This window comes from Taudactylus pleione, unplaced genomic scaffold, assembly GCF_031769625.1.
Source record: "Taudactylus pleione unplaced genomic scaffold, aTauple2 ptg000086l, whole genome shotgun sequence".
Taxonomy (NCBI): domain Eukaryota; kingdom Metazoa; phylum Chordata; class Amphibia; order Anura; family Myobatrachidae; genus Taudactylus; species Taudactylus pleione.
This window is the reverse complement of record NW_028284488.1, coordinates 9,621,429-9,643,653: the sequence shown is the minus strand read 5'-3', so window position 1 is coordinate 9,643,653 and position 22,225 is coordinate 9,621,429. Positions and strand designations below refer to the sequence as shown.

The following is a 22,225-nucleotide window of genomic DNA, read 5'->3' as shown; positions in this document are numbered from 1 at the left end:
TGCAGATGTTCATGTAGTTGAGTGATTATTTGCTACTGCGCATGCGCAAAAAGTTAAAAAAATACCTACACCACATACGTTACACAGAGTGTACACACAAAGGTGCTGTTGGGTTTGGGACAGATGGTATCAGATATGGTGAGGCAAAGTGATGGGCTTTCCTGGGAGGTGACCTGAAGCGAACGCCAATCCCTCTGACGGGTGTGCTATGGGAGTGTCGCGGGTGCGTCAGTGAAAGCGGCTGCATTCTCAGATGCAGAGCCATAAAGGTCATAGACAGATGGAGAAACTGCCCCTGACATAGGTCTGGTGCAAGTGTCGATGGTGCCCTGATGGTGGCAGTTCAAGAATCACCGGTGGTGTTACAGTGTGCAGACACACTGACAGTGGGCACTTCCATGCTTGTTCTCAGACACAGGCTACTACACCAGGGGGAGGCTGAAACTAGCATCTGCGTATTACCACAGCCGCAACTCCGACAGCAGACTCACCAGCGGACGCAGCAGCATCCAGCTCTGAATCAGGCTCTATGTTGCAGAGAAGGATGCACAGACAAGGCGGGTCATTCAGTATATAATGCCTGCAAAGTATTTTTACCGCACATACAGTAACACTCACTAGGAGAAATGTATGTGTTTCCCCATGACAGGTACACTTTAAAAAGTAACAAATAGGTGGATATAATTAAGTTCCCTTTTTAAAAGCACTGATATACAATCGTAATTTATAGTATTTATTTATTTTTGTAAAATGAGTACTAATGAGGCTTTCCAAATAAAATCTTGCTAGAGGACAGACTAGAAAGCTCCTGATCACACGTGTAACAGGCTCAGCTAGAGATAGTTGGTCATTTTGTTCTTGTGAAGCACACGCTGACATTTTGCTACAATAAGCATTTGCAATATCTATCTCATTGCTTGTCTACCGGATAGATTGCTAAGCTGGCCTCTAAACCCAGCCTCTTACCCACATAAGAGGCAGACAAAGGGCTGTGTAATTCTCCCGCAACCAATCATGCATCACATATTTCTTTTCCTCTCTGGTAACAGCTAAGAAGTTTAAAAAAAAGAAAAAAGGTGAAATGAAAGACAGTGTCTGTTCTATGCCGGCTGAAAGTCAACCAAGCAGCATGGTTAAATAGAGAGTGAGATTCTATCTAGCTCTCTGTAGGCGTCTTGAGTTACCTAAGATCTATTAGCTATAATTCAGAAGACTTTCACTAAGAAAGGTAAACCCAGGGTCAATCAATTAGACCGTACCTAAGTGAATGGATTATTTTGCTCTGGCCAGAGTGAGCAGGTATCCACTAGCCTGGGTATAACGTCATTAGTGAGGGGCATGGGTACACAGATGGTAACATCTAAAATGTAAATCCCAAGAATAACAGTGGAGAGAGATTACTGGCAAAGAATGGTCTGGTTCTGCCCTTGGGCATATGAGGATATGTGGTGGGGGATTCAGAAATTTGGTGCTTGGTCCCTTTTGCTGCGGTCTGTATATGCAATGGAGAGATGGCAATAATGGTCATCTTCAGGTCAGCATGCCTGATAATTTGATCGTGTTGTGATGGATTACATTAGTACTACACAACATGTGTAGCCAGCTTAAAGAAAGATTTTATTATGACCTTTGTATTAAAAAAAATTATGGTATAAAGAATATCTACTCCTCAGAAGTGTCCCTATATTAATATTATTATGATGATGACAATTATTATTATTTATATAATGCCAATCATATTATATAGTGTTGTACTGAGAATAAGTAATTATTTGCATCCGTCCCTGCCACATAGGAGCTCACAATCTAAATTCTCTACAACAAATACACACACACACACTAGGTTCCCCTTTGTCAGAAGCTAAATTAACCTACCTGTATGTTTTTATAATATCAAGTCTATTTATTAAAGCTAAAACTATGTGGAAACAGTCCCGTTCAAGTATATACTTGGGCAGCACTGATATCGGGGGATTAAATGGTTCAGTATCAGTTCAATCAAAATGATAAAACCATCTTAGCCATAGTTAAGGGGATTTTTCCTTACAGGGAATTCAACTTGCACACAGCCAGAGGGCTCTGCAATGCACCGTCCCAATTCTCTGCTAGTGCAAAGACTTAACCTTTAGTTAGTGCACTCTGGAGAACGCCACAAAAGGCCAGCACATTTGTTTCAAGAAGAGATGGTGTCTGCGGCTCTCAGCAGCCTGTGAACATGACCAGAATGGGAGAAGACAAAAAGTTCTGTCTTCTGTTCCTGTTATATACAACTTTCTAGCTGCCTACAACATTTTACAGTGCTGGCAGTAGCTCAGATTGAAAGGGGTTAAATGGCTAGCAGTAAGCTTAACTTGAGCTATTGTTATTCATCTATTTTTTTCACGCAGCAATTCTATCCATTAGGTTAAACAACTGTCATGGCAGTCTTCAGCTAACACTAAGAAGAAGAAAAGCAGTTATTGTTATGCAGAGTTACTGAGCCTGTTTAAAACATAAATTCAAGCTATCACTATTACATTGTGTTAAGAAGCAGAGTAGGTTTTGGAAATAGTGCATGACAAGTATTTCTAATTTCTGCGTCATATTTTCAATAGTTTTTATGAAGATCATGTAAAATAAATGAAAATACTGTGCTGTGCAATGAGACAATGATTGTAATATAATAGTTTACATGTGTATGGTGGCATGTATGTGACATTTGTCATCTTATCACACACTGTTTAGGCACTGTCCGCTCATTATAAACCATTATTGATTGTGTCTTTTCCGAGGCACTCTCTGCTCCTGATTTCTTATTCTTTGCCAGCCAGCCATAACCTTTGTGGTCAGGTTCAGTGATATACTTTTGTCCTTGACACTATCCTTGGTCTGCCAGCTGTATAAGTCCTAGGCATTGCCTCTACTTCATGCCAGCTAATGTTTAGACCTGGCAGTCTCCAGTAAATCCCAAGAGATTCCAGCAGCAGCCAAGCTCCACGATTTCATTTCACACCATCTAAATGATTTATCAGAGTCATTGCATGGGCCAGGATTCAGAACTGCTTTTAAGGGCCCATAGAAAAGAACTTCAGTTTGGCTCATTTCGATGCTTTGCCATTTGTGTCCACACAACTTCAATTAACTGTTTCAGTTATAAACCTGCAGGAGACTTTAGTGTTATTTTGAAATAATGTATATGTACAGCACAAAGTCTTAGACGATGCAATGCTAATCTGGGAGGGCTGATCATGTAAATGAAGACTGCCGGGATGCTTGTGAACAAGATGGGCAATGCATTATAATATTAAAATGTTGTATTAAATACTTTGAGACCAAGCTCAGACTATTCTGGGAACAATTAATGGTTTTATTTAGATTGTATCACTTGATTGCTTTTTTGTATGGTTTTGTGAGATAAAGGGAGTAGTTTGTGAGATAAAGGGAGGAGTTTGTGAGATAAAGGGAGCAGTGTGAGATCAAGGGAGGCATTTGTGAGATAAAGGGAGGAGTTTGTGAGATATAGGGAAGAGTGTGAGATAAAGGGAGGAGTTTGTGAGATAAAGGGAGGCATTTGTGAGATAAAGGGAGGAGTTTGTGAGATAAAGGGAGGAGTGTGAGATAAAGGGAGAAGTTTGTGAGATAAAGGGAGGCATTTGTGAGATAAAGGGAGGAGTTTGTGAGATATAGGGAGGAGTGTGAGATAAAGGGAGGAGTTTGTGAGATAAAGGGAGACATTTGTGAGATAAAGGGAGGAGTTTGTGAGATATAGGGAGGAGTGTGAGATAAAGGGAGGAGTTTGTGAGATAAAGGGAGGCATTTGTGAGATAAAGGGAGGAGTTTGTGAGATAAATGGAGTAGTTAGTGAGATAAAGGGAGGAGTTTGTGTGATAAAGGGAGGAGTTTGTGTGATAAAGGGAGTAGTTTGTGAGATAAAGGTAGGAATTTGTGAGATAAAGGGAGGAGTTCATGAGATAAAGGGAGTAGTTTGTGAGATAAAGGGAGGCATTTGAGACATAAAGGGAGCAGTTTTTTTCAATCACGTTTACATCATTATTAAACCTCAATGTGATGGTGCCACTACTTTGTGGTGAAAACGACAATTTGCAATATTCTCAGTGATACACTCACAGACATAATGAGCCCGATTCAGAGGTGCACACAGTGGTGATGTTGGACGCAAGTGGGCAATATTTTCAGTCTGCGCCTGCGTTCTAGTCGCAGTGCATATTCATCTTGATGGTTACCGCAGGGAGACACAGGAGCTGGATATTTCAGTGAGTATTCCTGAGAAGTAACATAGAGTTGGCTAGCAAGGTACGGGAGTTTCTATCCAGTACAGAGCCATACCAAGTAAAAATACACCCTGTGCCAGCCCCACCTGCAGAAAAACGAAGGGCAGGGCTGCTGGGACAAAAGAGAATCTGAGCGTCCTCAGGATGATCTGGTGTCTCTGCGGCAGCTTGCCGCTGTGTCCAGACACAGGTTCAGTGCCCAGAGCATCAAACTGCTGTAGCCAGTAAGGAGTTTGGGATGCTCCAGGAGGCAGCTTTCTAGGCTGCAGGGTAACGTTTCAGTACACTGCATGACAAAATAGGTGCCACTGCACCATATCTGCCCCTTGTCCCTGTGTCCTGGACGTTGATACCACTCACCCACCCCTAGTTATGGCCCCGATCCAGACTATTTCAAGGTAACGACTCTGGTATAAGTAAAATACCTTGTCCTATGACCACTCCTATTTTGCTTTGGAATACATTTGTTCGTAAGTGATAGATATTCTGTGACTCGCCGGCTGAAACTAGAACTACAAGCAGGCCTTGCCAGCCCTTGGTTCAGGGTTGTTTCCTGCTCTCAGCCTGGCAGGAAACAATCTGATATGTTTGCAGACCCACGTTTCCATGCAACTCTCCAGGCAATCCTGCTATGTGGTAATATGCTATTTCTAATGTTACCTGTGACACAAACTAGCACTATATAATAATCCTACCTGTGACACAACCTATCACTACATCGTATCAGCACATGTTGCACATTACAGTGTAGCAGGGAGGCTGGAGAGGTCCCAGGAAAGGCAGCTCTATAAACATATCAGATTATTTCCACATAAACAGTAATCTGGTTGGTGTACAGCATCTGCTTAATCCTCTGGTAATGCTGGCTAGATTAAGAGACAAAGCAGTAATTATCATTATACATGTGTAATAAGGGGTCAGATCCCCAATAAAATAATTGATGTGTTTTGTGTGCGCCACCTTACATTTTTTGATGTGTGGGTGTTTCAGATTAGATTAGATTAGTTTGTGGTTTAATTTTGTGGCTATTTGAATGTTATACAAACTACATTCTCACATTCCCAGGTATGATTGTGCCTGGTAGTAAACATCATGATTTATACATATTTTATGATATATTTCCAGTAGATAATTGTCTAAACTCGGTGGCTTTAAGGATTTAAGAATTAAATAAATGGATCCCCTTCAAACTCCTGTTCCCAAGTATAATTTACTATAAAGGAATCAATACCCTTTTGCTGTTTTCTTTCATTAGAGTCAGGTTTCCTATTGTAGAGTTAGGACAAGAGTAAGGTTGGTGAAAATCAATGACAGCTCCCTGGCATGGAGCCTTCACACAGAGAACCCAGTATCACAGTTCAAATGAAAGCAGCACAGCCGTCACCAGAAAGCCTGCCCTGTGCCCCCGTCCTGCCGCAAAGGCGCACAGGAACAATTGAATCCAGCAGCCACTTGGAACTCGTGAAAGAGATTGAGAACAAACACAGATATTTCTGTAGGTAACATAAAAGGTAAAATCTAAGCACAGGGTACACTACCGTCTTAGCACTAGATTTCATAGTAAGAAATACTTTCTACAAATATCTCCTGCTTCAGGTTTATGGGTATATTTATTAATTATCAGGTTTTAGACCCAATAATTAAAATTTCATATCATTGCTTATCGTGGCAATATGAAATTATAGATATTTTGGATGTATTAAAATCCACCCGCACGGACAGGGGCTCCGAAAGAAGCCATTCCCTGCGGTGTGTAATAAGGGATGTGATCACTAATACAATCACATCCCTTCTTCGGGGCCCTGCAGTGCAACTGCCCTAGACTACTGACATGCGTGCACGGTCATTGCCGGGGAGGGATCCTACGGATCCCTCTCCCAGTAATTTCTGTGATATATAGCCTCTAGACTACAATGGCTAATGCCATATAAAGATGGTGTTAGCTATCTAGGCTAAGCTCCAGAATGTGAAGCATTCTAGAGCTTGGTAAATTCTGCAATAAAGAAGCCCCTAGAGAAACCTATCGGGGCTGTTTTGGCGAAAATGAGAGACTGCAGCATGTATCTCTTGATATCTGCTGCAGTCCCCCATACATACATTTAGGGGAAACTTAATATTTGAGTGGACCCCCCAGCTGTTTTGGGGGGATATCACGCAAATATTAATTTATGTATAGGCTCCCTTCAATGAGAATCAAACAAAGTAGTATTTCTGTTGATTGTTTAGATACAGTTTTAAATAAAGTTGTGGCAGACTTTCTGCACTCCAGACAATCTATAATTTATACTTGCCAACTCTTACAGTGTTGTCAGTGAGACTCCATTAAATAGTAGCAATCTCCCTGACTCCCTGAAGAGTCTAGCAGTCTCCCTGATTGCACCTTACTCCCATTATGAAGCTGTTATATATTAAAAAAAACATAGATATGTACATTCAACTTGGATCATTAGTATCATTTCCCTGCATTGGTTATAAGGCACAATGATCCCTATAGCTACATGCATTTCTTGAAAAGTATCAGTGTGTTTTTATCAACAAGTAGATCTTACTAACTGCTTTTGGGCTAATTTACATTTGGATATAAGATAATGTTATGACATGCCTCTCAGATGTAGCAGTACACACCCACTTTACCGCCACATTCATAGGTGCTGCTTTCACATCTGCCTGAAATGTTTTTTCAAAAGTAGGCAAGTACAGTATACTATAATTCCAATTATCCTGTGTGAGTCATTGCAACTTGTGCCTTTTCCACCAACATGCAGGCCACTAGAATGAGCTGCAGGGAGCTGATATCCACATGTGTAGACAGCTTCCAACACACTGATTACAGTCAGGACTGGATAATCCACTAGAAGATTCTAGGCTCTTAGCCTGGGAGCTAAATTCCTGTCCGACAATTGCATGTCGCCCCCCCACCCCGTGACTGAAGAAGCATGATGTGGGATGGAAGGAGTGTTCTGACATTGGCCGAGTACAGTAAGGGCATGTCAGCATAATTGCAAACAGATCCAAAAGCCATATCAATTTCCTATGTCTGAGGGCTGGTGCAAATCCACACAGATGACAATGACATAATTGATTCAGATTGGCTGATGGTGACTATATCTCTGAAGCTGACAGGTGTATTCTTTGTTGTGTGTCTATATATTGGGCCTGATTCAGAGGTGCTTGCTATTGCAGCCGCAACTGCATCTTTTGCCGCAGCATGACTGTGTCTTTACGCTAATGCTGCAGCCAGTGGTATTCGTACGGAGACGTCCACCAGCTGTGGTGCTAATACGTCACTGTGCGTATTAAGATGCACCATCCGCCGCATCACGAAACACTGCACCAGCCCTATTAAACGCAGATTATCCATCTGAAAAGGGCCACCTGTGTCAGTGTACTATGTCATAACATGTCCGCATCTGGCTAGCCACCCCCCTGTTACCACCCAGAAACGCCCACCGGAATTGTCTCTCTCTTCGTCCAAAATTGTCCCATGGCTCCCGACGGTAACCATCTGGACATATGCGCAGTGCGACTTGACGCATGCGCAGACTGAAAAACAATGGCTGCTTGTGTGCAGCATGGACGCTGCGCGCACCTGTGAATCACAGCCATTATGTTATTATGTGCATGTTTAAGCAATATTTCTTGTACACCACATGGCTAATTGTACGTGCTGTATTAGAAATTACATTTTACAGCCAAACTTAATGGTTAAAAACTTGGTAAGTGAAAAGTAATGTATGCCTGCCATAAAATGGGTACAGACACCTCAGCATATGGGCTTGAATATGCCATTTTTCTGATCATTATGGAGAGAAAATGATTTCCAATATTAATAAAACATTGTTATACAACTCTGAATATAGACATTCCTTATTGCTGCATATCACAGCAGTTTGGAATTACATTTCGGTACAATTTACTAGGTGCCCATCCATGGGGCATGGGCTCCAATAACATCTTGTCTCAGCGTTAACGCTACCACTTTACTTCCAGGTTTGGATCCTGCTTTCTATCTTTGTTAAATAGTGGAGACACGTAATTTTGCCCTATGCATGCATCACCGGATGTTTTAAGGACAGAATTCAGTTTGTAAATGGGCCCCAGGAAGAGGAAAACCAATTTGGCCACATAAAATAACGAACATCACTATCACTATACAATGTCTTATCCATCTTGCTGATTTGTCTATCCCATCCTGAGGTGGCAATCTCTCTATAAATGGTATACCCTTATGTATTTAAATGCTAATTAAAATTACATATTTATGTCAGTTTCTAATAACCCTGGCACCCAGCCTTCACTTAATATATGTCTCTCCACAGGTTGTCTTTCAATACAATACAATTTCATAATGATTAACATAATGTTTATTCTTTTAAGGGTACTCTGCACCACATACAGTAAATGGGAAAGATGTGGTGTAGAATACAATATGTATGCTGCAATGTAATTATTAACTATATTCATATGTATTTTGTTAAGTGCATTATGTGAGAATTGATTCTGAAACACAGAGATTTTGAGGCGCAGTTATGAGAGGAGAAGTGCAGCACAGCTAGCAAGGTAAATGAGTCTGACATGATTCCGGCATGTCTATAAATGTGCGCTCTCAGATTACCGCTACCGCCAATGATCAGCCATGTGACACGTTTACCTGTAACTTGCACTGTGCCTCCTATATTCTCATCTTCTATAGGATGAAAGCAAATCACTCATTTGGCTGGTCATTATTGTTGTTTCCTGATTTTACATGCTCCCTGGATTTATCAAGTCATGTTTCTAGTCACGTTTGCAGCTTCAGCAAGAGGGTATGCTTATTGCTTCATGTCATTAGTAACTCACTGTGCCTGAGCCTGTCATTATAATTTGTCTGTTACTGGATCCCGCTTTCTGCAAACTTCACTGTTCTGGACTTTGTTTAAAACTCCAGTGTACTACTCCACTGTACTTCAGTGCCTGTCTTTCCTAGAGGACTCTGCAGCTCAACCCAATTCCAGTTTGCTTTCCATAATCCTGGTACATCTTGGTAGCTTACATCCAGCTCCACAGTGCTGGGCTGCATTCCTAAATCGGAGACTTTAAGAAGTTCCGGGTCTTGATTCATCAAACAACAGGTTGAAGTGGAATTCAGATAGGCTTGAGTATTTTTACTAAATGTACGCACAATACTTACCTAAAAACCAACGGGTTTTGATTTACTACACTATCAGCGCCTTCTTGTCTTGTCGTTTGTATCTCCATTCTAGATCCATTGGCTGACATGGATCGCACAAGAGGAGCAGCGTTATACAATTTTTGTTGTCATCTATTTATATTTGTATGTTCAATAGCTCATTGAGGGTTTGCTATATACAGTATATATATATTTTTATATTTATGTGATGGGATTTCAGTTAACTATACTTATAATCTTTCTGGGGAGTACTCCATACATTGGTGATCTCTACTAACCTCCCATATCACATCGTAGAAAGACACATGAATCCCTGCATTAGCTTATGGATTCTCACATTAGCATAGGGTAATAAATCTGACATACACAGCTATCCACAATTCCAGCCACTTTGCGTGTGACTCAGGATCAGCCTCAAAGGGGAAGATGTACAAAGCTCTGGAAAGTGATAAATTGGAAAGTGATAAACTACCAGTCAGTCAGCTCCTAACTGTCATTTTACAGGCTGTTTGAAAAATTATGCCTGACGTCCTATCCCAGCATTATGTGGGATTTTCCTCAGGGGCAAAAACTGTAGCACACCAGGTGCCTATTTAGCAGCCAAATACAGTGTGCATATCTGTTGCCTTGATTTGTTACCTGGGCGGACCCCTGAGTGAGTGTGTGTGTGTGTGTTTAACAATAAGGAGCCTGTAGATGTTTGTACAAGGATCCAATGTCCTTACTGCAATATAGGGCTGCATTGGACATTATTGAATTTATTGTATCCTATTGGCACACTGTCTTCCTTTCCATAATCACTAGTCTCTTATGGGTCTTGTTACTCTTGTGATTGACTGTTACACTTTTACCCAATAGTCAAAGAATACTGAAGCTTTGTTGGACAACTGTCATGAGATCATAGAACATTCAGAAGCAAGAGCTAGACAGGGACAACAGTCAGCAGGAATTGATTCCACTGGAGCTGGTGATTACTGAAGGGGACACTAAGGGGTTCATTTATCAACGGATATTATCATACGCAACCAGTTCTGAAACACGTTGCATATGATAATGTGCTCCAGTCAATCAGCTCCTAACTGTCATGTTTGAAAAATGACAGCTGGGAGCTGATTGGCTGGAGCACCATTTATCATATGCAACGTGTTTTAAAACTTGTTGCGTATGATAAAACTTGTTGATAAGTGAGGCCCATGTGAGGTAGGACGCATATGGATAGTGCATGCAACCAGCTACAAGGCATTATCGGTAGTGTAGAAGAAAACTAACTGACACCATGCTGAGAGCCAGCTCTAGGGCACAATTTCCTGTCTGGTGAAAAACAAATCAATTTTTTTATCCTGTTCTGAAAAGAAGATTAACAGACACTAATTTACCCAAGTCCCACCATTCTCACATCCTAAATTTGTTGACAATAAATGGAAAAACAATCTATTTGTAAATTATTTATCACAGAATGTCAATACTTTGAACTAATCTTTTCTAAGTACAGTGTGGACAATTTTATTGTCATAATAACCCTTCACTGTTATTCCCATGACACAATTATATCTGACCACTATGTGTAAATTGTCACCTGATGACCGATTTTTAGACGGCTAGATTTTTTAACGCAATATGTGAAAAGGCTGATCATTTACTTACGTGTTATGAAGTACACACCAGCCACAGTGCGGGTCCCCGGAGCCCAGACAATCGCCGCACGTAGTATACTGACCACATGACTCAACTGGTACTCGTGTAAGCTGCAAAGTAAGATGGGGAAACACGTCAGAAACGGTCCAATTTTCCTGCATTCAGATAAAGATAATATTAGGAATTTAAATATCTAATAAAAAAATGACACAACATAAACACATACAGTACTGAAGAAAACAAACTGGTTTTTAGAGAATGGAAATCAAACTGACAATATTTTCGAAACATAGGACATTGAAGCCATTGAATTCCTCAGACAGTACTATATGGAAGTCCTTTTACAAATGAGCGTCACAATACAAAGATGTACATCTTGTTCAGACACTTATACACAAAGAACTGGCCAGATAGTGTTGTCACATCTCTGTGTATTATTCCTCTCCTGTGCATGAGAATGAAAGAGTGAAAAATCAGAGCACTGCCTATTTGGACTTCCCATTCCCGCCATCAAACTGAAATGTATTTAAATTATAATGATTTCTTCCAAAAAACTGCTTGCTTGACCCTAAGTAATGTATTGTTTGACTCAGAAAAGTAAATGCACATACACTGTATATATTTATTTCAGATGTAATTTTTGTGGTATTAGCTATGGGAAACAGTCGGGAAGCCAATGGATGGAATCCCGACCACCGACTTCCCGACTGTATAATCCTGGCAAGGGTTAAATGACAGGCATCGAAATCCCGACGCCTGTCATTTCCCCTATGCCAGGAGCCCGACACCCGGCTTACCGATCGAAGGTAAGCCAGGTGACGGGTGCGGACAGCCGCTGGGGGGGGGGGTGTTAGGTTAATGGTTCCCGGGGAGACTTAGGGTTAGGCACCCCCCCGGGAGGTTAGGTTTAGGCTAGAGGAAGGGGGGGTTACGGTTAGGCACCCCTGGGGGAAGGATAGGGTTAGGCACCCCCCCCCTGGGGGACTTAGGTTTAGGCGGCGGGGAAGGGGGGGTTAGGTTTAGGAACTTAGAGGGGGGCGGCACTTAGAGTTTAGGCACCAAGCGGCCGGCGGTAACTCATACTGAATCCTTTAGCTATATACACTGGGTACATCATAGTCTGTTTTGGATTTGCACCTGTGCTCCTAGTGGACATTAGTGACCATTTCTACGCTCTCACGAGACGCACATATAAGCATTGATCACAGCAGACTGTGAAGAAAGTCTAGACCCTGGAAATTAGGAAAAGTCTAGACCTTGGAATTAGGAAAAGTTGTCCAATTTTGTAGGATTTAGGGATTTTCCCTATTTACAGTATGAATACCTGCAGCTTACTATAACCATCAATGGGTATCACCAGTGGTGTCCATCACGGGCTTTCCTTAGATAACTTCCCCATACAAAGCATGGAGAATCTAACAGCTGCAGTGGCATAATGTATCATAATCAAATATTAATTAGAATATTATGTGACAATTGTGGTGAGTTTATAATACTGGCTTATTCTTCATCTATATTTCAGATCTGACTAAACATGTTTTATCAAATAGCTTAGTAAATATAGCTCTGTATAGCCAGTGATTTGTGATGTGTTTGTAATGTACTCCTCATAGTACAAGTCTTTAATACCTGGTAATTGAGCATCATATGTAGAAGCCAGCATTGTGGCCATATATCTTTTATATTGCATCTCTCATTCACCATCTCCTTTATTGGAGACTAAATAATGGATGGGATTTCTTAAAACCAAGTGAGGAATGTATTTTCAGGTCCCAGCTCGTGCTGAAAGCAGATAGCAGACTTTACCCACCATCTTATTATTTGGCTGCTCTAATTTCCATTGCTCGTCTCTGTCTGTCTGTATTGATTAGATTCCCCTTGGCTGAGGGCCTGGACAGAACGTGGGAGCTTCAGCTTTATCCACAATGCTTCGTGTGGAGAGATATTGTGATCTTGCATCCAGTCACATTTTAGTCTATGAGGAATTTTTACTCAATCAATAGAAACACTGTCCTAGATCTTCTGAGCTTCATCACTTCTGCGTCTTCTGTTGGCGCGCCTCTTTTGTGATTGAGATATATATAAATATATATATAAATACAGTATAGGCAGCAAATAGGTGGCACTCCACGGCTTTCAAATAAACACTCTTGCAAGTGGCACGGCTTTCAAATAAACACTGTAGTAAGTGGCATAAGTAACTTATGCCACTTGCAAGAGTGTCTATTTGAAAACCGTGGAGTGCCAAATATTTGCTGTCTATATTGTTTGGAACCTATAATTCCCGGGAGGGCACCAAGATATTTTATTAACAGATGAAGTGCCGGTCATATTCCGCTATATATATATATATATATATATATATATATGTCAGACTTGGGCATGAAGGGCCCACCAGCGGTATGCAGTGATAGGGTCCATGCTTAAAGGGTGAGGTCAGCCACCGCAGAGGTTTGGTTAACCATTTAAGAGTGCATGGTCTAGGGCTCGAGGATTGGATTTCAGAAGCTCTGGGTTAGTGATGAATACAGAGCTTCAGTGCTATTCCAATCACTGGCAGGAACTATTGCCTGATTTAGATGTGAGCGCAATGCCAAAATTTATGCAGATTGAGCCACTGTGCATGCTTGTATGTCGCACTGCACATGCGCGGTGATAGAATTATGCTTGCACAGAGGATTCACTCGCAAAGTGAGTGGCAGGTAGACAGTATTTGCGTGAGTTTGTCGACTCTCCCGTAATGGGCGCTACCGGCCCCCAGCAAGAGAGGGCAAGATTCCTGGTTCGGGGGCCACCAGAGAAAATTTCCTCCCGCATTCCCTGACGCCATTTGCACTGAATCTCAGCATTGTATAGTGTTGGGCAGAGATGCAATGATGCGATGATGGCCGCCTGATCTGCGTTCAATGTTTCCTGTTTTGTTCGCAAGCAGCGGATGTGAGATGCTTTCAGTAGGCGTCTACAAGCACTGGATGGTGAGTACCTCATTAGCATGTTTTCACAATTGCAAATCCATGAGAGATCGCAGCTGCAATGGCATTTGTGTCCACATCTGAATCAGGCCCCATGTTCATTATGTTAATGCCAATGGCCAACAAGAGGAGGGGAGAGGTTTGTGTTGTGATCACCCACTTTGATTGGCAGAAGGGCGAATCTTGGTGTATGTTCTATAGAAGTGAACTAAGCACTCATGTTCATCATTGGTCCTGCTCCATCGGGTAACTGACCCCCCTACTAGAGTTACAATGTATAATTCAAGTGTAGTCTGGAACCTGATCCCTAGAGGAGAGGCTGGGCCCTTAGACAGTGGAGTACACCTGGGATTTCCCCTGTGGACCAGCCTGGCCCTGTGTGTATATATATATATATATATATAATGTGTATTAGCATTATGTGCATGAGCAGTTATAGAGTGGTCTACATAACAGTTTGTCAATACTTTGTATTGTTTCCTGTTATTCCCAGTAACCCAAGCTCTAATGATGGACAGACTGAGGCTACGATCATAGACCTCAAGTTTTATACTGTTAGCATGTTATGCTATGTTTATACATTGCATGTACATATCCTTTCAATGACTACACAGTCAAAAAGTATCTATCTTCTAATGAAGCCACGCTCACTCAGCTAGCAGCTAGTATGTTATGGTCCAGCATCAGTAACAGCATAACTCAACACAGTTGAAAGCTTAGATTCATCTCAATGGGAGCGCATCATTAACGCAGTGAGATGCATCTACGCATCTATGGGGCGTGCGTCTCCATATGTATCTAGAAGTGATACCGGAGTCCCTGTCCATGCAAGAGATTTTTGCTGCATTCAATTGTGAATTTAGTCATATATAAATATGCCCCATGAAGGTCTATTATTCATCACTTAATTTCTACAATGAACATTTTCACCTACTTTTGGAGAAATTAAGTATTGGGGTCATTCATCATGAAGGTAACGCAGGAAACATCACAGATATCTCCTGCTTACACTAGTATGGAGACCTAAATTCATCAAGCTCCGAAAATACAATATTTTCAGAGCTTGACTGCGGGAGCATTCTCCATCTTTAGATGGTATTTGCTCCCGTACACCCGTTCCTGCCCAACTCCTTCCACTGGACATCGGGGCTTTGTGTGCCTGTGTGAACTCTGCACAGGTGCACTAGCATTACCGAGTCAGACCCCCCGGAGCCCGATAATTAACATAATGAATAGACCCCTTAGTCTTTGCTCTTTTGTTTTGTACTTTTTCCCATTCTCCTCTGCAGACAGATCCACTGCAATAGCACAACAGGCTAAAACAATGGGGACCCTTATTATTTGCCAAATTACAATAAGTAAATTCTGTAGCTTGACAAATATTCAACCATGGCCAACATATGTTTTCAATTGTATTTTTCAGTGTTTTTCTACAGGACATACTAGACTACTTTTGAAACAGCACTTTAGGGAGATTGTGACAGCTCGCCTATGAAGAGGGCGTGCCCTGCTCCACCAGAGAGGCGTGTCATACATTTGACTTACATCCAACTGTAAATAAGCCCCAAAGCAGTTACAGAGTTTGGCATATCTAAACCATGCACTAGTAAAAACAAAACAATCAGAAAGGTTACAGATGGGCAATAAGTCTACTCGAGATGTTTCACCTTAGGTGTAAATGTGCAATAAAAATGGGCTGCACTCTACTATTTTCTTGCATCTTAAATGATCACATGTAACTTTCTCCCTTCCATTAGTTCATGTAATTCATCACACATCCCCCATCACTAATAATACAGCACACACCCACTGTAATGAAGCACACTCTCCCTCTAATGCAACACACATGCCTGTAATGGAGCACACATCTCCAGTAAATCAGCTCACTCTCTTGATTACAAATCACCTGTAACTCATTACACATCCTTGGGCACATAGCCACTCATGTAGCCAACAGTCTTTTGGAGAACGGAAGCCATTTTATTTTAGCACACATCCTCTGTATTCTTCTCCCCAGTGTTTCCTCCATGGTGGGCAGGAAGGGGATGTAGTTCCACTACGGCCTTAACTGTGTGAGTTTGTATATTCTCCCTGTGCTTGTGTGAGTTTTCTCCGGGTGCTCCGGTTTCCTCCAACACTCCAAATATATACTGGTAGGTTAATTGGCTCCCACCAAAATTAACCCTAGTGTGTGTATGTGGTAGGGAATATAGATTGTAAGCTCCACTGGGGAAGGGACTAATGTGAATGGCCAAATATTCTTTGTAAAGCGCTGCGGAATATGTGCATGCTATATAAATAACTGGTAATAAATAATAATAATAGTTATGAGGCCAGCGGCCGCGATGCCGCCAGTCTCAATACCGATGCTGAAAGTCCGACACAGGACTTAAGATAGGCGTTGAAATACAGATGCCTATCTTAAGCCCAACGCCGGAACGCAGAAGGACGCCAGCCCGAACGCGGTAAGTCTGGTGGAGCCCTTAGTGTTAGCCGCGGTTTTAGGTTTAGATAGCATAGCGGGGTTAGGGTTAGGCACCATAAGGGGGAAGGGTTAGGTTTAGGCATGAAGGGGGGAGATTTAAGTTTAGGCATTAATGGTTAGGGCTAGGCTACAAGAAGGGAGGGTTAAGGGGAGAAGGGGGGAGGGTAAGTATACTTACCCAACCCGTGTCAGGAAATAAACCATCGGGATGCCGCTGTCGGTATATTGAGAGGAGGCATCTCGGCAGCCAGCTTTACATACCGATACCAGCAGGAAGAAATAATATTAGCACTGTGTTGCGGCCACCCGGCCTGATCTCATAGGGATTGCTATACCCCAGGGAGTCAGGGAGATCACTACTATTTCAGGAAGTCTAGCTGACATTTAGGGAGATTGGTAACTATGCCAGAGGATCTCATTACAGTTGTAAATATAAAGAGCACAAAATAATGCTAAATAATGACACAATTGTATTGTTAAGTTTATACCTTAAGGTACATTTTAAGCATTGATTTTTTTTCTATGAAGAGAGTTACCGGTATTCAGAAGAAAAGGTACTGCTACTCACCTAAAGTTACAAGCTGATACAAAATTTACAATTGTTTCCATACTTTTCAAAAGTTCATATAATGTTAATTTCTGGAATTATTTCACTGCTTTATTTCTGTTTCTGTTCCCAGTATAAGAATTAAAAATGATCCGAGTACATAAACCCCTCGCTGATTTCAAGAATGGTCAAATTGCAATGTTAAATTATACAAAAAAAAATGTCACCTCTCCACAGTGGTCTAGAGCTGACCACCAGATCTGGGATTCTAGCAAAAAAGGTTTCTATAGGCTCCACTAATAAGGTACAAATTGTGTTTTTATTTATCCAGTAAAATTAAAGTTCTTATGGAGTGAAAATGTCTCTGTGTCCTTCTGCAGAGCAAGAAACACTGATAAACATGTGAACTCTTGACCCCTTTACCTCCATATCATTATCGCACTCTACAAATGAAATCTTGTTTTTGCTCTGGTTTTTAAAACTAGACACCCTTGCTTTCCATTTTTCCCCGCAAATTCATGTTCTTTGGTAGCAAAACCAGATGACCAGAAGAGATTGAGGTATGTAATGTCACCAGGAAGGATTTTACAGTTTTCTGCTAACAAATCCAGACAACCCGACAGGGTTAGGATACCGACACCTGCAGGTAAGTATCCTAACCCTAACACTAAACCAAGCCCTCCCTCCCCACAGCCTAAACCTAACTCCCACCCCTCCACCGCAGCCTAAACCTAACCTTGTGTGTGTGTGGTGGTGTACACTTACAATTTATTGTTCATTCTTTCCCACCATTTGCAAATCCTTACCAAGTGGAGGTACTAATAGGAATTCAGGCAGGTATGCGGCGTTCATTTTCTAACCATAAATTACAGAATTCCTGGATTCTTATCACATTTTCAGACATACGGGCTTATGTAATTGCCAGGCTCTGGTGAGATTCTGCCCATATTTTTAATGCGGCCATCATTTAACCAGCAACACCCAGGGCCGCCGACAGCCGCGCTGGGCCCCGGTGACAGGGGGCATGGCCTAATCGCGGGAGGCGTGGCCACGCCCCCTTAATAAAAAAAATATTTTTTGTAGCGTCGCAGAGGGGGTGATGTGTGCCCCCCAGCCCAGTGCACAGCCATTGGAGGCGCGATCAGCGTGATCGCTCCCCACATAGGCATAGGAGACTTCTCCGGCTGCTGCTTTAGCAGCCACGAGCAATCTCCCAGAGGGAGGAGCGGGCCCCTCCAGCAAGCACGGGCCCGGGTATTTAGTACCTGCTCCCCCACCTCTCTGCGCCCCTGGCAACACCAACCTGGTTTTGCCTTTTAAACGATTGTCGCTTCAAAAATATGGTCAGACTCGCTGTAATCTTGCCAGAGCCTGCATCTCACAGGAAGTAGAACATTTGTTCAATTGCCACATAATGATAATTAGACCCTCTAATGTCAAGGCGGGCTGAAATGTCCTTTAAAATTACTATAGATCTGTGACAATTGTTAAATGTTGATTGGTTTCTTTCTTTATATTACAGTACATACACTGTGACTGTCCTGATTCTCCATTAGGCATTATTTAGTCATCTAATTTTTTTTAAAGAATATCTAAATTTGCCCATTTCTAAACATAGTGTAAAACATTATACGTAGTTAAAGCTTGTAGGAGAGAATTGTAATACTTTGACAGAAGTATACTTTAAGCATATTATCTTACTAGCAATACCCAGTTGCTGTCGCGATTTGATGTCCGTGTGAGCCATTTACATGGAGAGCCTTTGCTGCCCAAATGTTGGCAGAGCTGCATTAAATGGGCCTCCTGAGCTCTCTTTCCTCCTCTGCTCACTGTCCTGCAGGGTGCTGTGATAATCATGCGTCACGTGCTGACGTTGTGTAGCACCCATTGTTGTCCTCTGCACTGGATAACATTGGTATGGAGAAGAAGTTACTCTTAGAAAAGGGGAGGGAGAGAGAACAGATTGCTCCCAAATCCGAAAAGCTTTCATAGAACCTCTTGCAAGTTGTACACATTAACAAAAGGAGAAGACAGTGAAACGTACTTAAGATTGGGGCACACTGTCTTCTCTTTTTGCTACTGTAATTTTTATTTCAGGGAGCACTTAAACTTCACATACTTGATACACTTACATATGTCATACCTTGGACTACATATTTTCTATTTCAGTGTTAGAACCACCGCCCACTATTGTCTTTCAAGTTGTCGAGATTGTTATATTTGGATCTAATTAACATAAAATGGATACAGCATTATAGCAGCAGTTTTAAAAGGGAAAAGAAAAACAAACAGGCACTTTCAATTATGCCCAAAAATAACCCATAAAGTTAAAGAGCATATTGGTCAGTTCAAAAAGCATTTCATTCAGACATCCTCTAGACAAGGTGTATTGATGAACAGCATACACATCAGATTGCCAAGGCAATAGTCTCTTTTGGGATTTACTGAACAAAGTGTTTTTCTGTTGAGTTCTACATTACTCCGTCTACTCTCGTACCTGCGAGAGAGTCTCTTGCTCCTGGAGTTATGTTAAACTAAACAGCAGATCTTTTAGCTGGGGAAAACCAAGGTGAACAGCTGCAATTTTATTTTCAAAACTCCTACAAAGCACGTTTCTCTTCTCCTAAAAAAGCTCCAGAGAATTTGTAAAGCAGAAAAAAATGCCCCAAAATATGTTATGTTCTACAAATGTCAGAAGAATAATAATGCATTTCATGGTTTTAAGACACATTGTTTAAAAACATTTTTAGTACATCAATTAAATAAATGCGGTTGCAGGTTTTATGACTCTAAAAATTTATAAAATGCAATTTAACATGATTACATGTTTAATTTATGTGAGCAGGGTGGGATTAAAATGTTTTGCTCACCTAGGACCAATTTATCAAATTAAGTCTGAGGAAGTACTGTAGCTGCTTGTGCATGTTTAAGAAAGAATTAAGTATCACTCCTCTAACAAGGCTAAAAAGCAGGAGATAAAAAGTAAAAAGTTACATTTAATGATAGGGGTGGTTCTAACATGGTGGGAGGTTTTTGTTGTAAAGTAGTACACTCCGGGACTGTCTCCTTTCTGTTATACCCTTGGAGCACTAGGACCTGGAGCCTGTGGGAGGTGCGACCTCCGACACGCACATATGTGGTCTGATGCATGCTACTGTGTAGAGTGTCACAGAACTTAGGTGTTATCCTGCATATACCGCTGTTATCCTGAATTTTACCGCTTCCACAGATATCACTGTGTTATCGCTGTTAACTCCTTCATTTCTGCTGTATACTGCTGTTACTAATAAACCTGCAAACCTGCTTAAGGGACATCTGTGTGGTCTAACATCCACTTTAACATTCCATTTGACACCTATTGTGACCAACCAGGTCTCGCCCAATAGGTTATATAAATAGTTTTGAGTTGATATTTACAATTTTGCATAGTGAACATCTTCCTTACCCTCCTCCAATCAAAATCATGTTAAGTGCAGTAAGAAGACTATCAAGGTGTACAGGGCAGCTGTACAGTATGCTACTGTATTTGTGGTGCCGAACCAGTTTGCATGCTAACCCTGCATTCCTTATTATATCTAAAGATAAGCAACATTTTTGAAACTGTTCTTTAAAATATTTTCTTCATTACACATTTGGCAGCAATTTTTTGTAAATCTGATCTGTGGAATTTGGCCCAGTCCAAACCTCAAGCACACAACACAGCAGAATGAATTGACTGTCATCTTCCCAGCTTGATTCATGAACTATGAGGGGAATTCAATTAGAGGCGAAAAGCCATATTCGCCAGTTGTTTTTTTTTAAATTTGCCTAAAAAAAAATTCGCCAAATTCAATTCCAGGACAATTTCGCCTAAGTGGAAACAATTCTCCAAAAATGATTCTCCAATCAATAGCTGGTGAAAAGAAATGCAAAATCTTTATTTTGGGGTGCAAACGTGGGGAAACAACTCAGACCCCTTGGGACAGCCACCCAAAGGACAAATACGCAAGAAAACAGAAACTAAAACCTAAGAACACCCCAAAAAAGACATGTCATTTTTGGGGTGAAAATTTAAAAAGTGGGGGGATAAACATTAAAAGTAGCAAAAAAGACTTCTTGGGGGTCCACAAGTATGGGTCAGGTGTTTATGGGATTGCAGGTGCATGCAGCAGGTGGGTTTTTCACGTTTTTTAAATGTTCACTTTAGAGACATAAAAACATACTTGCACCCATTTTCAAGCACCCCAAATTTGACAGGACTACTTATTTTCACCAAAAAATACAGCTTTATGCCATTCTTCACCACTTTTACAAAGACGCTAATAGCAAGCAATTTACACAACTTAAGTACGCAAAATAGTTTTATTAGGGCTATTAGTACACATCTATATTGATTCCCTATGTTAGAGCATCTTTTTTCTGGGGTACAGACTGATTTCCCCAATTCTTTCAGTACTTTTCACCTGTTCCGCATTCGCCTATTTCCGTTTTCGCCTGTTTTGCAATTGAATTAGGCGAAAAGCGGGGACGAGCACGGAATAAATTCGCCTCTGAAATAGGCGAATAAAGCGAACAGTCGGACAGGCGAAAACTTCGCCTCTAATTGAATATGGCTCTATATGTTTATCTACTACCTGTATCTACAAATACGGTGCAGAATAACATAGCAAAAGCTTGAGAAGTGCCATGTTCTCCAACAAAACTTGAATTGCTGATAGGTCTGCAGTAACTTCATTCATATATACTTATATCCAGGGCTATTTTTCAAGTGGAAAGTACAGCAACGAATGTCTTTTAAAAAATTACATCATCGGGAATGGCGTTCCGGACCTGCCTGTCAGCTGAACATGAGGAGGGCAAGCGGCATTAATTATAGTGACTTTGGCCGCAGCTATTCATTGGCTATTTCTGACTGCAACCATCTTAAGGAATCTGCTCATTACTGCTCAGAGTCCTGTCACTGTGCAGTGTCAGAAAGGATTGGCATGCCTCCAATCAGACAGACTGCCCTTAAGTTTGCCCGTGGAAAGCTGGAGATGGGAGATCCTCCAGAGAGATTCTGGGATGATCAAGTTTGTCTTTAGAAAGTTACACACAGCAGGCAGCTTAAAAAAGTAAGTAAATAACCACCAAACATTTAGTCACACATTCTGGCCTCTAAAGAAA

General features: G+C 41.4%; 1 protein-coding gene across 1 annotated transcript in view; it reads right to left on the bottom strand.

The window, feature by feature from the left end:
- The window catches only part of PLXNA4 (plexin A4), a 774,189-nt gene that overhangs the window by 293,821 nt on the left and 458,143 nt on the right, over positions 1–22,225 (bottom strand). The window contains exon 5 of the mRNA XM_088468696.1: positions 11,086–11,186. Within this exon, the coding sequence (XP_088324822.1) occupies positions 11,086–11,186 (101 nt within the window). The remainder of the gene's footprint in view (positions 1–11,085; positions 11,187–22,225) is intronic.